The 18350-nt window shown below is 54.2% G+C and overlaps 1 protein-coding gene across 3 annotated transcripts in view; it reads right to left on the reverse strand.

Annotated features, from left to right (window-relative positions):
- The window catches only part of CLIP2 (CAP-Gly domain containing linker protein 2), a 75099-nt gene that overhangs the window by 19147 nt on the left and 37602 nt on the right, over positions 1 to 18350 (reverse strand). For 2 of the 3 annotated variants that reach the window (XM_005225046.5, NM_001192120.3), the window contains 7 exons: positions 16236 to 16786; positions 12442 to 12566; positions 10792 to 11005; positions 9565 to 9762; positions 8333 to 8436; positions 6023 to 6083; positions 764 to 868 (listed from right to left, as the gene is read on the reverse strand). In XM_005225046.5, the coding sequence (XP_005225103.1) occupies positions 764 to 868; positions 6023 to 6083; positions 8333 to 8436; positions 9565 to 9762; positions 10792 to 11005; positions 12442 to 12566; positions 16236 to 16786 (1358 nt within the window). The remainder of the gene's footprint in view (positions 1 to 763; positions 869 to 6022; positions 6084 to 8332; positions 8437 to 9564; positions 9763 to 10791; positions 11006 to 12441; positions 12567 to 16235; positions 16787 to 18350) is intronic. The other variant, XM_005225047.5, reaches the window with a different exon arrangement.

Here is an 18350-nt window from a genome sequence, read left to right on the forward strand (position 1 = left end):
TCACTGCTGGCTGTCTGTTTAACTCTATCATCAGGGGCCCTGCAGCTGGGCTGGCCAGCTTGTTTGGAGGTGGGCCTGCATAGAAGGCCGGCCCCTGGCATGCATGGTGGGCAGGGAGGGGCCAGCAGGGTCTACAGACTGGATTCAGACCGTACCCTGGGACTCCGGGGGGACTTCACTCCCACACAGAGCTTTCCCTGACCTAGGAACCACTCAGACCCTGGGGCTGACAGAGAATCATATGCCTTGGGGATCCCCTACTCCCTCAAAGTCCCACCACTCCTTCAGCCCCAGGTCCTTCAGGCTGGCCCTTCGTGCCACCCTATTGAAGACCTTGGATCTCCAGTCTCCCGACCTCTGCCTTCCCCAGCCTGGGGAGAAGGGAGGGGTGGATGGGTCCTCCACACAAGGGGCGGAATGTTCCCAAGAGCCCCCAATTGCTGAACACGACAGAGCATTGTCTTGACAAGGCATGGGTGGGGCGGTGGGAGAGGCTCTCAAAGGACCTTCCTCAGGCAGTAGGACCACGAGCTGGGGCCCAAAGTCCCGGAGAACCAAGACCTCCCCCTCCTCCAACCAACATCACACGGCGGAGGAGCGCAAAAGCACGTTCCTAAACCGGCACTGCCCTCCTAGAAGGGATGCAAAAGGGAGAAACAAAAACCCAACAAAACTGGGAGGAGAGCAGCCAGAGAGAGAAAATAATAAAACGGGGACGCTGACAGGGGCGTTGGCGGGCCGAAGCGCTGGCAGCGGCGGTTACCCGGTTGTCGGCTAGTTCTCGGAGCAGCCGCTCGGCCTGCGCTTTCTCCAGTAGCAGGTTTTGCTCCAGCTCCCCGATGCGCGCGTGCTCCAGCTGCGTCTGGGTCTGTCCACCCGGGGCGGGTGGCGAGGTGGGGACAGGAGAGAGGAGCACAGGCGAGAGGAAGCCGGAGAAAGAGAGAAAAAAGAGAGAGAGAGAGAAGCAGGTCATCTTCTGTGCGCAAGACAGGAGAACAGGTGGAAGGAAGAGAGGAGGTCTGGGGAGGTGCCCGCCCCTCGCTGCCGGATCTGTTTAAGGGCGGAGGACAGGCTGCAGCAACCTTGCCCAAGCCGGCCCCTGGATGGGGCAACCACGGGCACCCGGGTCCCTTCTGTCACCCCCCACGTGGCCCTTCCTTTTGCAGCTCCTGGGGAAGAGCCCCAGCCTACTCCCCACCTCGCATCAGGGAGCCGAGCCCGTTTCTCACTTTAGGTACAGAAACCGGCGCCCAGGAAACCCCAGGATGGATGGATGAGTAAACGACCCCAGGACTCCTGGTCCCCAGGCCTGTCCTGAAGGTTGAACCAACTGAAAGGAAGGATTTCAAATACACCCACACCATCATGATTTCCCCCGGCCAGCCTCCTAAGTGGAGGCCAGGCTGTGTCTCCCATCGCCCTGCCCCGAACCCGGCCCCAGTGGTGCCCACTCCCCGGGGCCCCCCGCCGCGGACGCCTGGTCTCCCGAAAGCACAAGGGTGCTTTTGTCCCAGCTTCACAACACCCGCTTCACACGCTAACAAAGCCCGACATTCTCAGGGCATCCAGGCTGGCATTTCGATTTTACCCCAACAGATCTGCGGGGGCAGCAGGAGGCTCAAGGCTCTGGGCATCCAGAAGGGTCTGGACCCCAAGTTCTCAGCAGGGAGAAGCCAGAGGGTTCGCTGCATCCTTCGGCTCAGCCCGACATCACCAAGGAGAGACAAGGTGACCACAGACCTGAGCAGCAGTCTGGGGAGGCAGGCTGAGCACCACAGCACTGCTGTGCAAAACCCAAGAATACACACCCAACACGAGCAAGGGAGACGGTGGCAGAGCAGACTGACAGAGTCGTCTCAGCAACTCTCACGCAGTTCATCAAGAGCTATAGAGCCCTTATGCCCTTCAGCTCCCAATCTTATTCCTGTGAATTTTCCTAAAGGAACAAAGGTGTCTCTCTCTTCCCCAAGAGGGCAGCATGGCGCAGTGCTAAAAGACAGCCATGCTTGGTCTCTTTCAGAAAGTTAAGGGCTAAAGATGGTTACTCAACCCCAGCCTCGCAGAGGCCATGTTCTCCCCTGCTTCTCTCCCCCTGATGGTGGGCATGGCAACCCTGCCCGGGACCCACACTAAACTGAAAAAAAAAAAAAAAAAAAAGGTGAAAGTGTTGCTAAGTTGTGTCTGACTCTTTGCAACCCCAGGCACTAGACAGAGCCTGATCACAAATACCACACTGGTGGTCCCAAGGGCCAGAAAAAGCCTCTAGCTTCACAATTTCAAGGTCAACTTCATTTGGTACCCCAACCGCCGCAAAAGCCCCCTTCCTGTCACTTTCAGAACTCTCAGCCTCCTGTTCCCTGGGTTGGGGTCTCCCTGTGGGCACAGGGGAACTCATGGGAGGTGCTTGCTTAATTTAATTAAGTTCAGTCCTAGAAGTTTGGGGCAGGAGAGCACCTCTGAAGGCTAGACTTTAGTGAGATGGACAATCTGGCTTTTATTCTGCTCCAAGGACACTGCCCAGGGCGTGAGGAGCAGCAGCCACCACGGTTATCCGCAGGGCGGTGTAAGAGTGGATGTAATTTTTGTCTCACACACCAACTTTAGAACCTACCCCATCCCACGGTGTCTCGGCTGTCTCTCCAACTCACAGGAGAGAGAGGCCATGCCAGCAGGACAACCTCAGGCTCAGAATCACCCAGCAACCTGGGACAGCGTGAAGCCTAGAACTCAGATGTCTGGATTTCAGAACCGGGGCCCTTCCCCAAACCAAGCCTGACTCCACGGAGGGGAGACACTGGTAACAACACAGAGCAGTGATGGAGGCTCTGGCCTTGGGGACTCCCTGTGTCCCCGCCCCCATCCAAATCCTGGAGGCTAGGTGAAGCCTGGCCTGAGCCCTTGACCTACTGTTCTTTTCTCTTCTCCTTGCATGCACAGTGTCTACCCTACTCCAAAGCACAAAGCCTCTGCCTTGGGATGCCCTTCAGGTAACAGAGGCCTGGTATTATCAATCAATGGCAAGGGGCCGGCAGAGAGTTACCCCAACTGCACAAGGGGCTCTGAAGGTCATCACCCCTTTTCATCTCCCTCCAGGCCTCGAGCTGCACAGCCAGTTCCCAACAAACAGCTGGTTCTGAGTTCCGTCTCTTCCCGTTACAGTGGGTGTTCGCAAGCCAATGAAAAATAACAGCAAGATGCTATCTAATCAACAGAACAATAACACAAGCCCCCTGGATGATAAATCCCCAAATTTCCCGTCTATTTCAGAACCTCAGAAGGTGACCTTGTCTTTGTACATGTAAACAGTCATGATGAAGTCACCCTGGGTTCAGGTGGGCCTGATGACTTCCTTTTACGGTCACGTGAAGAGACACAGGGACACACGGGGAGGAAGGTCACGTGACCACGGAGGCAGGGATGCCATGACAAGCCAAGGAACACCAGCGGCTGCCACCTATCCTAGTAGAGTTGAGAGAGAGGCATGGAATTGACCCTGCCCATACCTTGATTTCAGACTTCTGACCTCCAGCACTGTGAGAGCATCGATATATGTTGTCTGGAGCCGCTGCTGAATTGTGAAAGTTCTTCCTTCTGCAGCCCCAGAAGGTGCTACAAATGCCTGTCACTTGCTCCTCCTGGTGGAGATGTCCTGTGGGTACGCTGGTGCGGAGTTTGGGGGAGGACCAAGGAAATCGTGGGCTTATAAAGAGCATTTAATGCCACAGACTGGATGCTCTCAGCCAAAGTGAAGCCTGAGACTGAGCCCCTGGACAGGCCAACAGTCAAGGTCAGAAAGGCGGTGAGAGGTTGTCATGGGACATCTCGCACAGTTGGGGGAGGGACAACAAGCAGAGAAATGGAGTCACATAGCTGGAGGGGTCCTCGGAGGAGCTCGAGGAGGTGTCTGGGGGCTTATTTTTGACTTTCAGGTGGATGGGGATGAGAGTGACTTGGGTCCATGTGCCTTCCGGTTGCCATGAATATGGTCACAACAGAAACGGAAGCAATGGGACTCCACTGCCCTTGGACTGAACTAGCTGTCCGTCACTGTCTGCCCCACCCCCTCCTCTCTCAGCCAGGGCTGATTGGATCTGGGGTGGGCACCCGATCCAAAGCGAGACAGCCCATTGGCTAGCCTCGCTAGCCAATCAGATTCTCTCAAGAGGACAGCTGGGAGGCAGTGAGTGCTGGAGCCTAGGCGGGGCCGGGCAGGTGGATGTCAGGGCAGAAGGGAGGAGACGTGTCAAGAGATCTGCAGACACAGTGAGAGACAGACAGACTGACCAGGAATCATGAGAAGAGGGAGGCGAGTGAGGGGGGAAGAGACTCCGTTTCTGATGCTGCTCCTCCTTCCAGTTCTCTGAACTGTCTGCCTTTGGTGCTGTGAGATGTCCCTGCAGCCTTTTAGTAACCCGCCCGCCCACCCCCTACCCTTTGATGACTGAAGTCAGCAGTTACCAGATGTCTTTGCAATCACAGGTGCTTTTCCCGGGAGCGACCTCCACCCCCAAACCCTTCGGGAGGGCAGCCACCCCACAGAAGAGCTTGCTAAATGTCAACCACATAACTGGCCCCTTGGCTAAGCAAGAAACTTATATTGGAACACCGGACGCCAGGCTGGGGTTCCGACACCAGGTTGTGCCCCAGTAGCCATCCTTTAAGCTCAGGCAGCAAAACCCGTCCCAACAGGGGCAGCCGTCAGTGACCCTAGATCACACATATCCCTCCCCAGCCAGGGTCATTCAGGGATAGGACAGCCATTTGTACAATTTTGCTGAACGCTGGAAGTCAGAGGGGTTTTGACACGGCTCTTTCACAAAATCAGAAACCGTAGTTTCCCAACAGAGCTCAGAAATGATCCAGTGCAGTGATTCCCAAAGTGTGGTTCCCAGGTCAGCATCACCTGGCAACTCATTAGAAATGCACACCCTTGGATCCCACCCAGACTTACTGTATGGGCACTTGGGTCCAGAGTTCTGGGTCTGAACACACCTACTGGGTGACGAATTCTTAAGCTGGGAAATCACTAACCTGGTTCAACCTCCTCATTTAACAGAGGAGCAAATGGAGGTCCAGGGAGAGGAAATGGCTGCCCAAGACCAGTTAGGGTCAGGACTGGAATGTGGAGAGGGACTGAGCTGACTGCCCTCTGCCTCATCTGATGGCTCCGGGAGTCCAGATTTTCTGTCACCTCCCAGGGAGCAGGGAGCGTCATGGAAGAAAGGCATTCCTATCCACCCAACTGTGAGCAGCCTAGTGAGCCCTGCAGACTCCAGACGGTTTGGTGAGGAGGGCTGGTGTCTGTCTTGGGTGGCAGGGGTCCTTAGGTGCTTTATTAATTGATGTGAGTGTCTTCCATCCCTCAGCTCAGAAAGGGTGAGTGGGATTGAAGAGGGGGAGTGAAATTCCACTGGTGCCCAGACCCCTTGGCCAGGTGGTGTGACTTGAAGAGGTGCTATCACTGGCCATCCTTATGGGCTACACGAGGGAGTCAGGAGTCCTGGGTCCTGGTCCCAGTGGCTGCTGAGGTGCGCCACGACTGGGTGAGTCCCTTCTGCCTTTCTGAGCCTGTTTTCCCATCTATAAATTCTGTGACTCAAACACAAACTATTCCCAGCCAAAGTTTTAGCTGGAGTTCAAGATGAACGGAGGGCCCAGGGAACACCTTTAGGGATACTGCCAAGAAAGAAGGGACAGGGAGCCCAGCCACCATGCCCTCAGGCCAAGCTCTGTGGATTCCCTGGGTCCATCCCACCCAGCTGCTGACCAGGAAGCGTGGCCCCTCTGGGGCTCCTGGAGCTGAGCCACTCGACTTCTGATGCCCGAGTCTCTCGTGACGGGCCCCTCCCCATGCTCCCAGGGTATGACCTTTGACTCTTCCCCAGTTTGTCTACCTCACGGTCCCCATGGCCCCCTCCCACATGGCTCAGAGTTGCTGCCTGGACCTCATGATGATTTTCCCTTTGAGGGCTAAGCCTGGGGTGCAAGCCTAGAGGGAAATTTGGGGGCCTTTGACCATTACCTCCAGGTCTCCCTTGGTGATGGACTCCTCTTCCACTCGGAACTGCAGGTCCTCCACCTTCCTGCAGAGGGGGAGAGGGGGCTGAGCAGGCTTCACCCACAGGGGTCCGTCCATGCTCCTGCTCAGTCGTGTCTGACTCTTTGCGACCCCCTGGACTATAGCCCACCAGGCTCCTCTGTCCATGGGATTCTCCAGGCAAGAGTACTGGGGTGGGTTGTCATTTCCTCCTCCAGGGGATCTTCCTGACTCAGGCATTGAACCCGTGTTTCCTGCATTGCAGGTGGATTCTTTACCCGCTGAGCCATCAGGGAAGCCCATAAGTGACTCCTACCCAGGGGGGTGGCCTTTGCCAAGTCAGCAATGGCAGAGAGAGCCAAGGCCACCAGAAGCTGTGAGTCCACATTCAGAGTACCCAGAAGGTACTGTCCCAGAGCCTCATGGCTGGTAGGGGCGGAGCCTCATGGCTGGTGGGGGCGGAGCCTCCTGGAAACCCCCCACCCTACCAACTTCCTGGTCTAAGCTCTACACAGAGAACATGGACTTCTCTAAAAAAGAAGACATTGCTTAAGGAAAAGATCCCCGGTGTTCTCCTTACTTGCTGCAAGTAATAAATCCTTTATTCTCCTGCAAAATAGTTGTGTTTAATGCAGCATCTTGCCCCTCTAGGGTGGTTGTGGGAATAAATGATAGAATAAATGATAGAATGGACAGAATAAATGATAGAATGGATAGTAAATGAAGCAGAATCAGCTCTGTTTTCATCATAGCAGGGAGCAGATAGGCTGCATGAAACAGTCTATGGGGAAAGACAGAGGGTGGGCTTCTTCCCCTGCTGACCCCATCCTCACTCACTCCCTCCACTCAGAATCAGGGCCCAGGGTTCCAGCCCCCACCACTTGGGCTGCTCCCTGATGTGGAGGGCCCCCTAGTGCCCTGCTGCAGGTGTGGGGCCCACCCTCAAGTACACTCACCCACCCACTCACCCCCGAGAGAGCACTGGGGAGAGACACAGGCACGTTACAGGTCACAAAGCGGCTGCTCCTGGGGCCTCCTGACGGCTCTCAGCACACAGAGGATGAAACTGAGGCCCAGAAAGGGCCAGTGACCTGCCCAAGGTCACACAGCAAGCGCCGGGCAATGCTGGCCCTTGTACCCAGGACTTCCTGAACGCAACTCCCACGATGTCTCAGGGATCTGTTTTTGTTTGTTGGCATCAGGCGCATTGCCATGGGAACCAGTTGTGTGGGCCCTGCCGACGGTCTCAGGCAGATATAAATAAGCCCTCCTCTCCCGCAGTCAGACAGTAACAACAGCCCCTAGAGCACATGCCTGGGCTGAAAGCCCAAGAGCAGACCCAAGTTGGGGGAGGTGGGGGGCTGGGGCTGGGGGCTGCCTACTGCACAGGGGGAGCAGAAGCAGCTGCAGAAATCTGTATGTCAGCAGCTCGGAGACAAAGAGAGGCTCCTGGGCCAAAGGAAACCCTGGCCCTTGTGGGCTCTGAACCCCGCCAGGTGCTCCAGGACCAAGTCAGCCCAGAGACCCCACACGGAGGGAACACAAACCCCACTCACCACCCTGGCAGGTCACAAAGAGCCAGCGGCACCACTAACAAGACTAGTGACCTCAGCGAGTCCCTTCCCTGCTCTGAGCCTCAGTTTTCTCATCTGTGAGCTGGGGGCAATACCTCCCTGGGTTAATAGTAAGACAGAGAGACGGTGCAGGTGAAGTGCCCAGCCCGGGGGCTGACCCCCAGGGGCAAGGTGTTTCCAGTGGCCTTTTCCTGCTGCTTCTGAGCCTCAGTTTCCTGACACGTGAAATGGAAATGAAGCTTCAGGACACAGGCTGCACGCTCCACTGGGAGGACCTGCCTAGAGCAGAGGCGGGTAGTCCCTGTGCTGAACTGGGTCACAGCGTGGGCACGTGGGGTACACGTCTTCCTAGTGAGAGGTCCCCCCCAACTGCCCTCCCTGGGCATCCTCATGATGCTGCACAAGCCAGGCAGGGCAGGAACAGTGAACCCCACGTCAGGAAGGAAAGCAGTGACAGACATGGTGTCTCCCAGTTGCTCAGCGCTGTTGCCGGGCGCGTCACTGGGGTTATCTTGCAAGTCCTCCCAACAGCCTGCAGAGGTGGGGGTCATCACCCCACTTTGCAGATGGGAGGACTGAGGCCTGCAGGCCTCGTGTCACCAGCCCAGGGGACACAGCCAGTACACGGTGGGGAGGCGGGGTTTGGGCCTGCTGGTCCCGAGCCATCCTCAGCGAGGCTCTGGGAGTGTCCCCCCGGGACGGGGCCCGGGGCGGCACGCACCTCCTCTCCTCCTCCAGCTGGTTGGACAGGTCCACCTTCTCTTTCCTCACGCTTTCCACCAGGAGCCGGGCCCGCTGCAGCTTTTCTTCTGCTTCTGCAACATACTGGGCCCCGAGCGGAGGGCCCGGACAGGGTCGGCCTCTTCCCGGAGGACTGGGAGCCGGGGTGGGGAGGGATGGGGAGCGGCAGGGGAGATACGAGGAGGCAGGCCTGGGATCCCAGCCATCCTTACTCCCCCTCCAGCCCAGTCAGGCAGGAACTGTGGGTCTAGATGTGAGGGAAGAGGGCCAGCCTCACCCAGCAGGAATCTCAGGTCCACCTGCCCCCTCCCTCCGCCCTTGAGGGCCTATAAGACCTTCTGTCTTGTGAATGCCCCTGTCACAGCACATACGTGAGCTTGGCCTTAATAATTCCAGAGCCCAAGGGAAGAGGGAGCCGGGCTCCAAATGGGGACAGGGGCCCAGGAGGGAGCTCCCAGGTAGGGGACAAGCGCCAGGGAAGAAGAGACACGTGACGGCGGCAGAATCGAGGTGATGGGTGACGCCTTCCTTCCCTGAAACCCAGCCCAGGAATCTGCTCAGAAACGTGATCTGAAATGTGGACATCTGTACCTCCAAAAAAATTTAGTATTAGAAATTATTTAGAAAAAGTGAGGAACTGGAAAACCACGTGAACACCAGCAGGGAACAGGCCACGTGGGTAAAGACACAGCCTGTGATAGATGGCAATGCAGCCATTCAAACAGGGAAGAATTTTCCATGACCTAGAAATCATGCTCAGGCTGTGTGTGTCAGTCGCTTCAGTCGGGTCCGACTCTTTGCGACTCCACGGACTGTAGCCCGCCAGGCTCCTCTGGCCTTGGGATTCTCCAGGCAAGAATACTGGAGTGGGTTGCCATGCCCTTCTCCAGGGGATCTTGCTGAGCCTGGGATCGATCCCCGGTCTCCCACATTGCAGGCGGATTCTTTACCGTCTGAGCCACCAGGGAAGCCCTGCTCACACTATGGGAAGTAAGGAAAAGCAGGATACGAAGTCTGTACCCAGGTTCTGGAGGAATGTGGGCCTGCCACTGGAAGGAAAATCACCAGGAGGACAGGGGAGGTTGGTAAACCGCATCTCAGTGTCTTTTGCACACCCCAAGTTCTCTCTAAGCATGAGGGATGGACAAGGCTGGCCCGAGGAGGCCGCTGGTACCCCGCTGGGGACCCCACCGCCCCAGCCCACCCACACACCTGCTCGTGCTGTGCCTTGAGCAGGGCGATCTCCTTCTCCACCTCGCAGATGTGGCTCGTGGCCTTGGCCACCTCAGCCCGCTCCAGGTCCCGTTCAGCCAGCAGCTGCTCTATGTGCTGCTGCTTCTCCTTCAGCGCCTCCTGCAAGGCCGTGGTGCCTGAGATCTTGCGGGCGTAGCGCGAGGAGGTCTCGGTGAGCTGCAGGGAGGTGCCGGAGCAGGCGGGACTCAGGGGTGTGGAGCTCCATCCAGACAACCCCCAGTTACCCCACAGGTTGCGGGGGCATGGGGCCCAAGTGCCTGGACTCTAGGGTCCAGCTCCTCCCCTTCCCAGGGCCCTAGACACTCTGCCTACTTATGTGGAAGGAATCGTGACGTTTGAGATCCAGGGAACTCCCCGCTCCCAGGCAAGTTACAGCCCCTGGGGGTCCTCCCCACCTCATGGCGGGGTTCCTCACCTGGGCCACCTTCTCCTGGACTAGGAGGAAGCCCGTGTAGACAGAGCTCTGCACGGCAACCTCACCTTCTCTCCTCACCCCAGGTGAGCTATCGGCCTTCCTAAACTGCTTGCCCTCCACCCGTATTACCTGCTCTGCATTTGTATGACCTTCTTTAATTCCTAAGAAAGGGTTTTAGACTAGTGACACCTCAGTAATAGAAAAATAACAATAAATGTAAACGGGTCAATTTCTCTGTTACAAAAGTGTACACTTTCTTTTTAAAAATTATTTCTTTGTTGGTGGTGCTGGTTGTGGCACCTGGACACTTGGTTGCTGCACACGGGCTTTCTCTAGTTGTGGTGAGTCGGGGGCTATTCTCTAGCTGTGGCCTGTGGGCTCAGTGGTTATGGCTCACGGATTTAATTGCCCTGTGACCTGTGGGATCTTAGTTCCCAGACCAAGGATTGAACCCACGTCCCCTGCATTGGCAGGCAGATTCTTAACCACTGGTCCACCAGGGAAATCCTTACACTTTCATCTTTGTTCAAAAACTCCAAACTTCTACCTTAGCACCTGAAATGTATATTTCAGTTTAAGAGCCTAAGTTACCAAGTTTCCATGTTGTTTTGTAGAAACTTCTATTAAATATTTAAAGAAAAAAAAAAACCCTCAAAACTGACAGATGCCTGGAGCCAGAGCAAGTCAGAGGACACCTGAATCTCTACGGCCCCACCCTCCACATCCCCATATACACACCAGGGTAGCCCTCCCCAGTCCGCCATCCTCACCAGGCCACTGCGGCTGGGCCGGCCACCCACGGAGGAGGCCACAGAGCTGACAGAGCTGATGGAGGAGCTGCTGGGACTGTGGGTCAGCGCCGACACACCCATGGCCATACGCTTGGTCTTCTTGGCCTTGGCTGGGCTGGTGGATGGGAAGCCGATGCGGATCACCTTGTGGATGGGTGCAAAGAGACCAAACTTGGGTGGGCACTGGAAGTACCTGGAGGGGCAGGAGAGACCACACTGCCATTACTTCCCCACAGCCTGGAGCCTGGCCTGCCTTCCCCACCTTTTCAGAGCCCAGCAAAGACAGAGAGGTTCCTCCTTGGGGACCCATCACCCGTACCCTAAGATCAATAGACAGGACTCCCAGAAAAGGAACAGAGGTGAGCAGGGTATGCTATTCTGCACAGCCATTGGACATATTTCTGGGGAATGGGGGAATAACAATCAATGAACCCCTGCTCTATGTCAGTCCCTTTTCATAAATGCTCATTTCAATCCCCCAACACTCTATTGTAATCCAGTTTTCACAAATGAGACGTGGGCTCAAAGAGGTTAAGGAACTTGCCAGAGTCACACAGCTGGTTAAATGGCAAAGTTGAGAGTGGATCCAGTGGACGCCAAAGTCCTCAATGTTTTGGCTCCACTCACACACCAGAGGCCCCCAGCCACATCTGCAGCCTTATTTTCACGGCTGCCCCTGGACCACCCCCAGAGCCAAGGCTCTCTGCCCATGGAGCTCCCTGCATGGAGAAGCAGAAATGGGAAGGAAGCACCTTAGGGGTCAGGTGGGGGATGCTGACCAACCTTCCTCTGAATTCTGAATGCAAGAGTAAGTTGAGAGAAACATTCGCCTTGAAAACAGGAAGGCAAATGTTGTCATGGAAACTGGAGCATCTTCTCTCAAAACCTCTCTGGCAGCGGATTCCACACGGGACCGGGAACTAGTCCTGCACAGTTTCCGGCTCACCATGAAACTGCCACACCATCCCACCACTTCCTGCGTTCAGGTCTTTGTTCTCAGAGCTGTCCCAGCCTCACCTGGAGCACAGAATCCAGCCCAGGGATAAAAACAGGCTCGCGGGCCACCTCCCCTTAGCCCCACACCCCTGATACTGCTCCCTCATCACATCACCCTTCCCGTCCCCAATGGGCCCAGGAACAGCCTTAGACCCTGTCGATCGAGAATTCCTGACAGTCAATTCCCTTTCATGAGAGATGCTGAGAAACCTAGGACCTAGCTGTGAGCCTAACCTTGACTGTAGAGCACCAAGCACTGATTATTTCCTGCGTGCCCCAGGGCATCTCCCAGAAGGCAGGGACCACTGCCTCTCCTTTTCTGGTACTCCCACTGCACTTAGCCAAGGTGGCATGGGGAAAGGGACACAGGGACAGATGACTCTCCTAGCACTTGCTCATGACTCTGCGTGATCTTGAGAAATGACCTCTTTGGCCTTGGTTATCTCATCTGTGAAATGGGAGTGACAGTCCCACCACCTGCTTCCATGAGCTGCTATGGCAGCACCTATACATGGTATCAGGCACAGACACCAGATGCTCAACACTGGCATCCTTAGATGCCCCAACCCGTCCCCTGCACCCATCCCAGAAGAGGATGCCCCTCTTCTCCTGCCCAGGGGAAGCCCACCATACCTGGTGCCCGCCACCGCCCCATCGTTCTTCCCAAGGGGCTCGTCCAGTTCCACGCCACACCACTCGCCCTTGGCAAAGTCTGTCTCCCCCACATACCGCACCACGCCAGTCTTCGTCCCACCAACCTGTTGGCACACAGAGAGACTCGGGTCCAGAGGATGCAGTGGGAAGAGCAGAGATGGCACAGGTACCCAGGCGCCCAGGCTCATCCCACCCCTTCCTTCCAGTATGCAAGGTTTAGGAGAGATGGAGGGAGCTCAAGGACAGCAGGGAGGGATACGGGTATAACCAGCACTTCCCCAGGCTGTCCTGGGCGAGAGCTCTGGAGTCAGAAAGACAGACTTGTATTCAAACACTGCCACTTACAAGCTGTGTGAGCTTGGGCCAGTTACCTAACCTCTCTGAGCTTTAGCCCTGCTTCATCTGTCAAAAGGGCTCTGGTGAGGATTAAGTACTGTTTGTGCAGTGTCTGGTACATACAAGAGCTCAATAAATGTTATCCTTAAAAAATGGCTTGAATGGGGGTTGCCAGGAGCTGGGTGGAAGGGGAAATGGGGTTATTGTTTAATGGGAATGAGTTTTAGTTTCACAAGATAAAAGAGATCATTGCACTACAACAACATGAATCTATTAACGTCACTGAATTGTACTCAAAAATGGTTAAGTAGGTAAATGTTATGTGTATTTTATTTTTTTAATTTTTAAATTAATTTTTACTGGAGTACAGCTGCTTTTCAATGTGGTGTTAATTTCTGCTGTACAGCAAAGTGAGTCAGCTATACACATACATATATCTCCTCTGTTTTGGATTTCCTCCCCATTTAGGTCAGCACAGAGCACTGAGCAGAGTTCCCTGTGCTGCACAGTAGGGTCTCAGTTTTCGATTTCATACATAGCAGTGTATAGTGTATATGTCAACCCCGATCTCCCAGTTCATCCCACCTGCCTGTTATGTGTATTTTACCACAGTTAAAAAAACTCATAGACCAGGCCAGTAATCCGGAATATTACCGTAAAAAATGGTTTAAAAAACTTTTAGTTAGGTTTACATATATACATAACGGGGCTTCCCTGGTGGCTCAGAGGGTAAAGACTCTGCCTGCAATGCAAGAGACCTGGGTTCGATCCCTGGGTGGGGAAGATCCCCCGGAGAAGGAAATAGCAACCTACCCCAGTATTCTTGGCTGGGAAATCCCATGGACAGAGGAGCCTGGTGAGCTACAGTTCATGGGGTCACAAAGAGTTGGACACGATTGAGCGACTAACACACACGTATACATAAAGAGTCAAATACTTTCAAAGCCTTAAAAAGCTCCAGGAATTTCTCCACCTCTCTCTCCCCAGAAGCACTTTAACTCTTTATGATGAAGTTTTTGGTGTTGACTGCATATTTCTAGTTGACATGCTTATGTTGCTACTTGTCAATTTTTCAGTTTGGGGTGATATCCATTGACTTCCCATCAAGGAAGGGGAGGCTGAACCCACCCCTACTGGCTCTCCACTCTTCCCATACATCAACGGCTTCATTTGATCAGACTCCAGGCTGACGGTGCTGGGACTTAGGTAAACACTAGTCACAGACACGGATGGGTGGATACAGAAACTTTTCCTTCCCATGACCAATTTTCCCTACAGATAACAACTGTCTTCTATGATTGTTTGTTAGGTTTTCACACTAGGTTAACCCCAAACTCTTTCAGCCCTCTAAAATCTCCTGCCAAGATGCGTAGAGCCATTGAAAACCCTATCAGATTCTTTCTGGAGGAGACTCTCCTGCAGCTGGGAGTCCCTCTGCTGCGTGGCCACCACTCCAGGGCCAGCTGGCACCATTGCCCTGAGGAGTCCCTCTTCTTCCCTCCTGGGCTGGATTTCCCATTTCTTGGATGCAATATCTTCTGTTTTCTTGGTTTATTCACTTATTTTGGTAGAGCCTTCCACTGCTTTCTAAGAAGAGGTGCAAGAGGAAATAAAATATTTGAGCCTTTGCCTATCTGAAAAAAAAATTTGCAGGATCTTAGTTCCTTGACCAGGGGTTGAAACCAGGCCAAGCCAGTGAAAGCACCAAATCTTAACCATTAGGCCGCCAGAGAAGTCCTGAGTTGCGAAGTTTAGAATTCACATCTTCAATGTGTCTGGTGCATAGCTGGTCCTTAAGAAATGGTGGGAATGAAGTGAGTTCTAATCATGGAGCTGGTTCCTTTGAGGGTACACACCTGAGGCATACTTAGGGGTGTCAGAGAAGGTAACCTTTAGAAAGTCCTATTTTGGTTCACATAAATATGGTAGGGGCTTCCCTGGTGGCTCAGATGGCAAAGAATCTGCCTGCAACGCAGGAAGTCCCAGGTTTGATCCTTGGGTCAGGAAGATCCCCTGGAGAAGGGAACAGCTACCCACTCCAGCATTCTTGCCTGGAGAATTTCACGGACAGAGCCTGGTGAGCTACAGTCTATGGAGCCGCATAACACCCAGACATAACTGGGCGACTAACACAAACGTGGTAGATAAGCACACACATTTATTTTCAGCCTTTCTTCAATTTGCACTAGAAAGACAGTGAAGCGACTTTTTTTTAAAGGTATTAAGCTCTCAAAGGCAAAGAGAACAGGAGAAAAGATGGTAAGACACAGAGCTGGAAACCCAGGGCAACCAGGTCCACAGGCAGCTGCAGGGAAAGCAGAAAAGCAATCAATGTTTCTCTCAGAAGCCACCTGAGGCAGATCCTTTTATAATTATGGGATGATCTTTTTATATATATATATATATATATTATATTTTTTTTTTTTTTGGACCACGTCATGCGGCTTGCAGGATCTTAGTTCTCCAAACAGGGATCAAACCGGGCCCTCGGCAGTGAAAGAGTGACGTCCCAATCACTGGATTGCCTGGGAATTCCCAAAAAATATATGACACGTACCCCCCATTACAGTATCTTACAGAATAGTTTCACTGCCCTAAAAATTCTCTGTGTTCCCCAAAGACCTCGAATAGCCAAAGCAATCTTGAGAAAGAAAAATGAAGCTGGAGGAAATCAGGTTCCCTGACTTCAGACTATGACAAAGTTATACTAATCTAGACAATACGGTAGTGGCACAAAACAGAAATATAGATCCATAGAACACGATAGAAAGCCCAGAGATAAACCCACGCATCTGTGGTCATCTAATCTACGATAAAGGAAGCAAGAATATACAATGGAGAGAGAGCAGTCTCTTCAATAAGTGGTGCTGGGAAAACTGAACAGCTACATGTAAAAGAACAAAATTAGAACACTCCCTAACACCATACACAAAGATAAACTCAAACTGGATTACTAATGTAAGGTTGGACACTATAAAATTCTTAAAGGAAAACACAGGCAGAACACTTTTTGACATAAATCACAGCAAGATCTTTTTTGATCCACCTTCTAGAACAACAGAAAAATAAATAAATAAATAAACAAATGGGATCTAATTAAACTTACAAGCTTTTGCACAGCAAAGGAAACCATAAACAAAATGAAAAGACAATCCACAGAATGTAAATTGTACAACTATTATAGAGAACCCTATGGAGGCTCCTTAAAAAACTAGCTACAGGCCCAGAAAGGTTAAGACACTTGCCCAGGGTCACACAGCAAGTCTCCAGGGCCCCCACTTCACTTGTCTTGCTGGTCCCTCTGTGGTTCTGACCAGGTGTGGGTGCCCCAGCATGAATCCCACCCGAGCCCCGTGGGTCCCGGTCCCTGCCCAGGGCGGGGACTCCAGCTCGCCCACGTGGGGTGGGGTGGGGTGGGGGTGGGGGCAGGGACTCACCAGCACGCGGTCTCCGAGGCGCAGGTCCTTGTCGCCGCGTTTCACGGAGCCGCTGTCCGAGAGGTTGGAGCCCGACTCGTTGCCGGTCTTGACCGAGCTGTTGAGGACGCTCTCCCGCAGGGGGATGACGCGGCTGGTGAGCGGCGGCGTGGCGGTGCCCGAGTGCAGCGACAGGTTCTGGGCGGTCAGCGACTCGACCGAATGGGCGTCGCTGCCAGAGCCCTCGGCCGCGGGCTGCCGCGTGAGCTTGGAGGGCCGCGTGAAGATGCCCTGCAGGGCCGGGCACTCGAAGTAGCGCACGCCGCCCACCGCGCCGTCGTTCTTGCCCACCGGCTCGTCCAGCACCACGCCCGCCCACTGGCCCGGCGCGAACTGCGTCTCCCCCAGGTACTGCACCACGCCCGGCTTCACGCCGTTCACCCACACGCGCTCGCCCACCACGAAGTCCCCGGCGAACTCGTCGCCCACCTCGGCCGCCTTGGCGCCGGGCTTCTCGGGGGCAGCGGGGGCCGCAGCCGGGGGGCCCGAAGCCTGCTTGTGCAGGGGGGAGCCTGTGGAGACAGGACAGAAGTGGTGGTTAGGGCTCGGGTCCAGGGAGGGGGTGGAGGGCTGGACCCTCGGCGGCCCCCCAGAGCGCGGTCTGGGAGGGGGCTGGTGCCGGCTGACGGATGGGTAAACTGAGGCAGGTGGGGCTGGGAGTGGGGCTTGAGGCGGGTCTCATGGCTCCTGGGCCGTGTGGGTATCCCCTCCTCTGCCAACCCCTCTGGAAGATTCTAGGGATGGAAAGCTCAGGACAGTGCCTCCTCAGAAGGCTTTCCACCCAAAATAAATAAGTAAATAAATAGAGTTGTAGGGAGTTCCCTGGTGTCCTAGTGGTTAGGATTATGGCCTTTCACTGACAGGGCCCAGGTTCAATCCCTGGTGGGGAAACAGATCCTACAAGCCCCACGGTGTGGTCCCCCAGCCAAAAAAAAGTTACAGAGGACTTCTCTGGTGGCCCAGTGATTAAGACTTCGCCTTCCAATGCAGGAGGTGCAGGTTCTATCTCTGGTCAGAGAGCTAAGGTCTCACTTAGCTAAGTCACTTCAGCTGTTTCCAACTCTTTGTGACCCCATGGACTGTAGCCCGCCAGGCTCCTCTGGCCACGGGCTTCTCCACGCAAGAATATGGAGTGGGTTGTCCGTGCCCTCCTCCAGGGGATCTACCCAACCCAGGGATCAAACCTGCATCTCACATCTCCTGCACTGGCAGGCAGGTTTTTCACCACTAGGGCCACTTGGGAAGTCCTAAGATCCCCCACACTCTGTGCTCAAAAAACCAAAACATGAAATACAAGAGCAGCAATATTGCAAAAAATTCAATAAAGACTTTAAAATGGTTCACATAAAAAATATTTCAAAATTTTAAAATTTTAGAAAATTAAAAAAAAAAAAAAAAAAGACTTTCCACTGCTCGGGGTCACTCAAAACTGAGGGCAGAATGAACCCATGATGGAGGGTTACAGGCTGCTACTTCCTCACCCTGGTGGGCTCAGGCCCTCTGCTGTTAATCTGAGACCACCCATGGCCCCATGTAGGACTCAGATCTTGTCGGGGGGATCTCTATGCTCCCCGCTTTCCTCCCCAGACAGTTCTGGGCTCCCAACTGTTCCTGGACAGCTAGCCACAGACATCTCAGGACAAGGAAAGAGCCAGTAAACCCTCTTACTCCACTCCTGTTATCTTCTCCTCCCCCCCCACCCCCCAAGCTGCAGCCCAAGCCTCAGGGTGCACAGACCAGGAAAAGAGGGGTTGAGGAGTATGGGAGGTGGAAGCAAGCACTTAACCTCATTCCTGGTCTGAACTTCAGGCTCTGTGGCCTGAACTGGGTCCCCTGATTTTGCCCTTCTTTATAGAAAGAATGACCCTGAGGCTCAGGCATGGGCCTTGCCCAAGGCCACACAGCAGAAATGGGGATAAAAACCCTCGCTGGGGGGCCTGACTCCCAGGCCTGGGCTCAGATGTGCTATAAACTCAGAAAAAGAATAAAAGGGGGCCAACCTGCTTGTATATGTGTGCGTGTGTGCCAAGTCTCTTCAGTCATGTCCAACTCTTTATGACCCTATGGACTGTGGCC

This window comes from Bos taurus, chromosome 25, assembly GCF_002263795.3.
Source record: "Bos taurus isolate L1 Dominette 01449 registration number 42190680 breed Hereford chromosome 25, ARS-UCD2.0, whole genome shotgun sequence".
NCBI lineage: Eukaryota > Metazoa > Chordata > Mammalia > Artiodactyla > Bovidae > Bos > Bos taurus.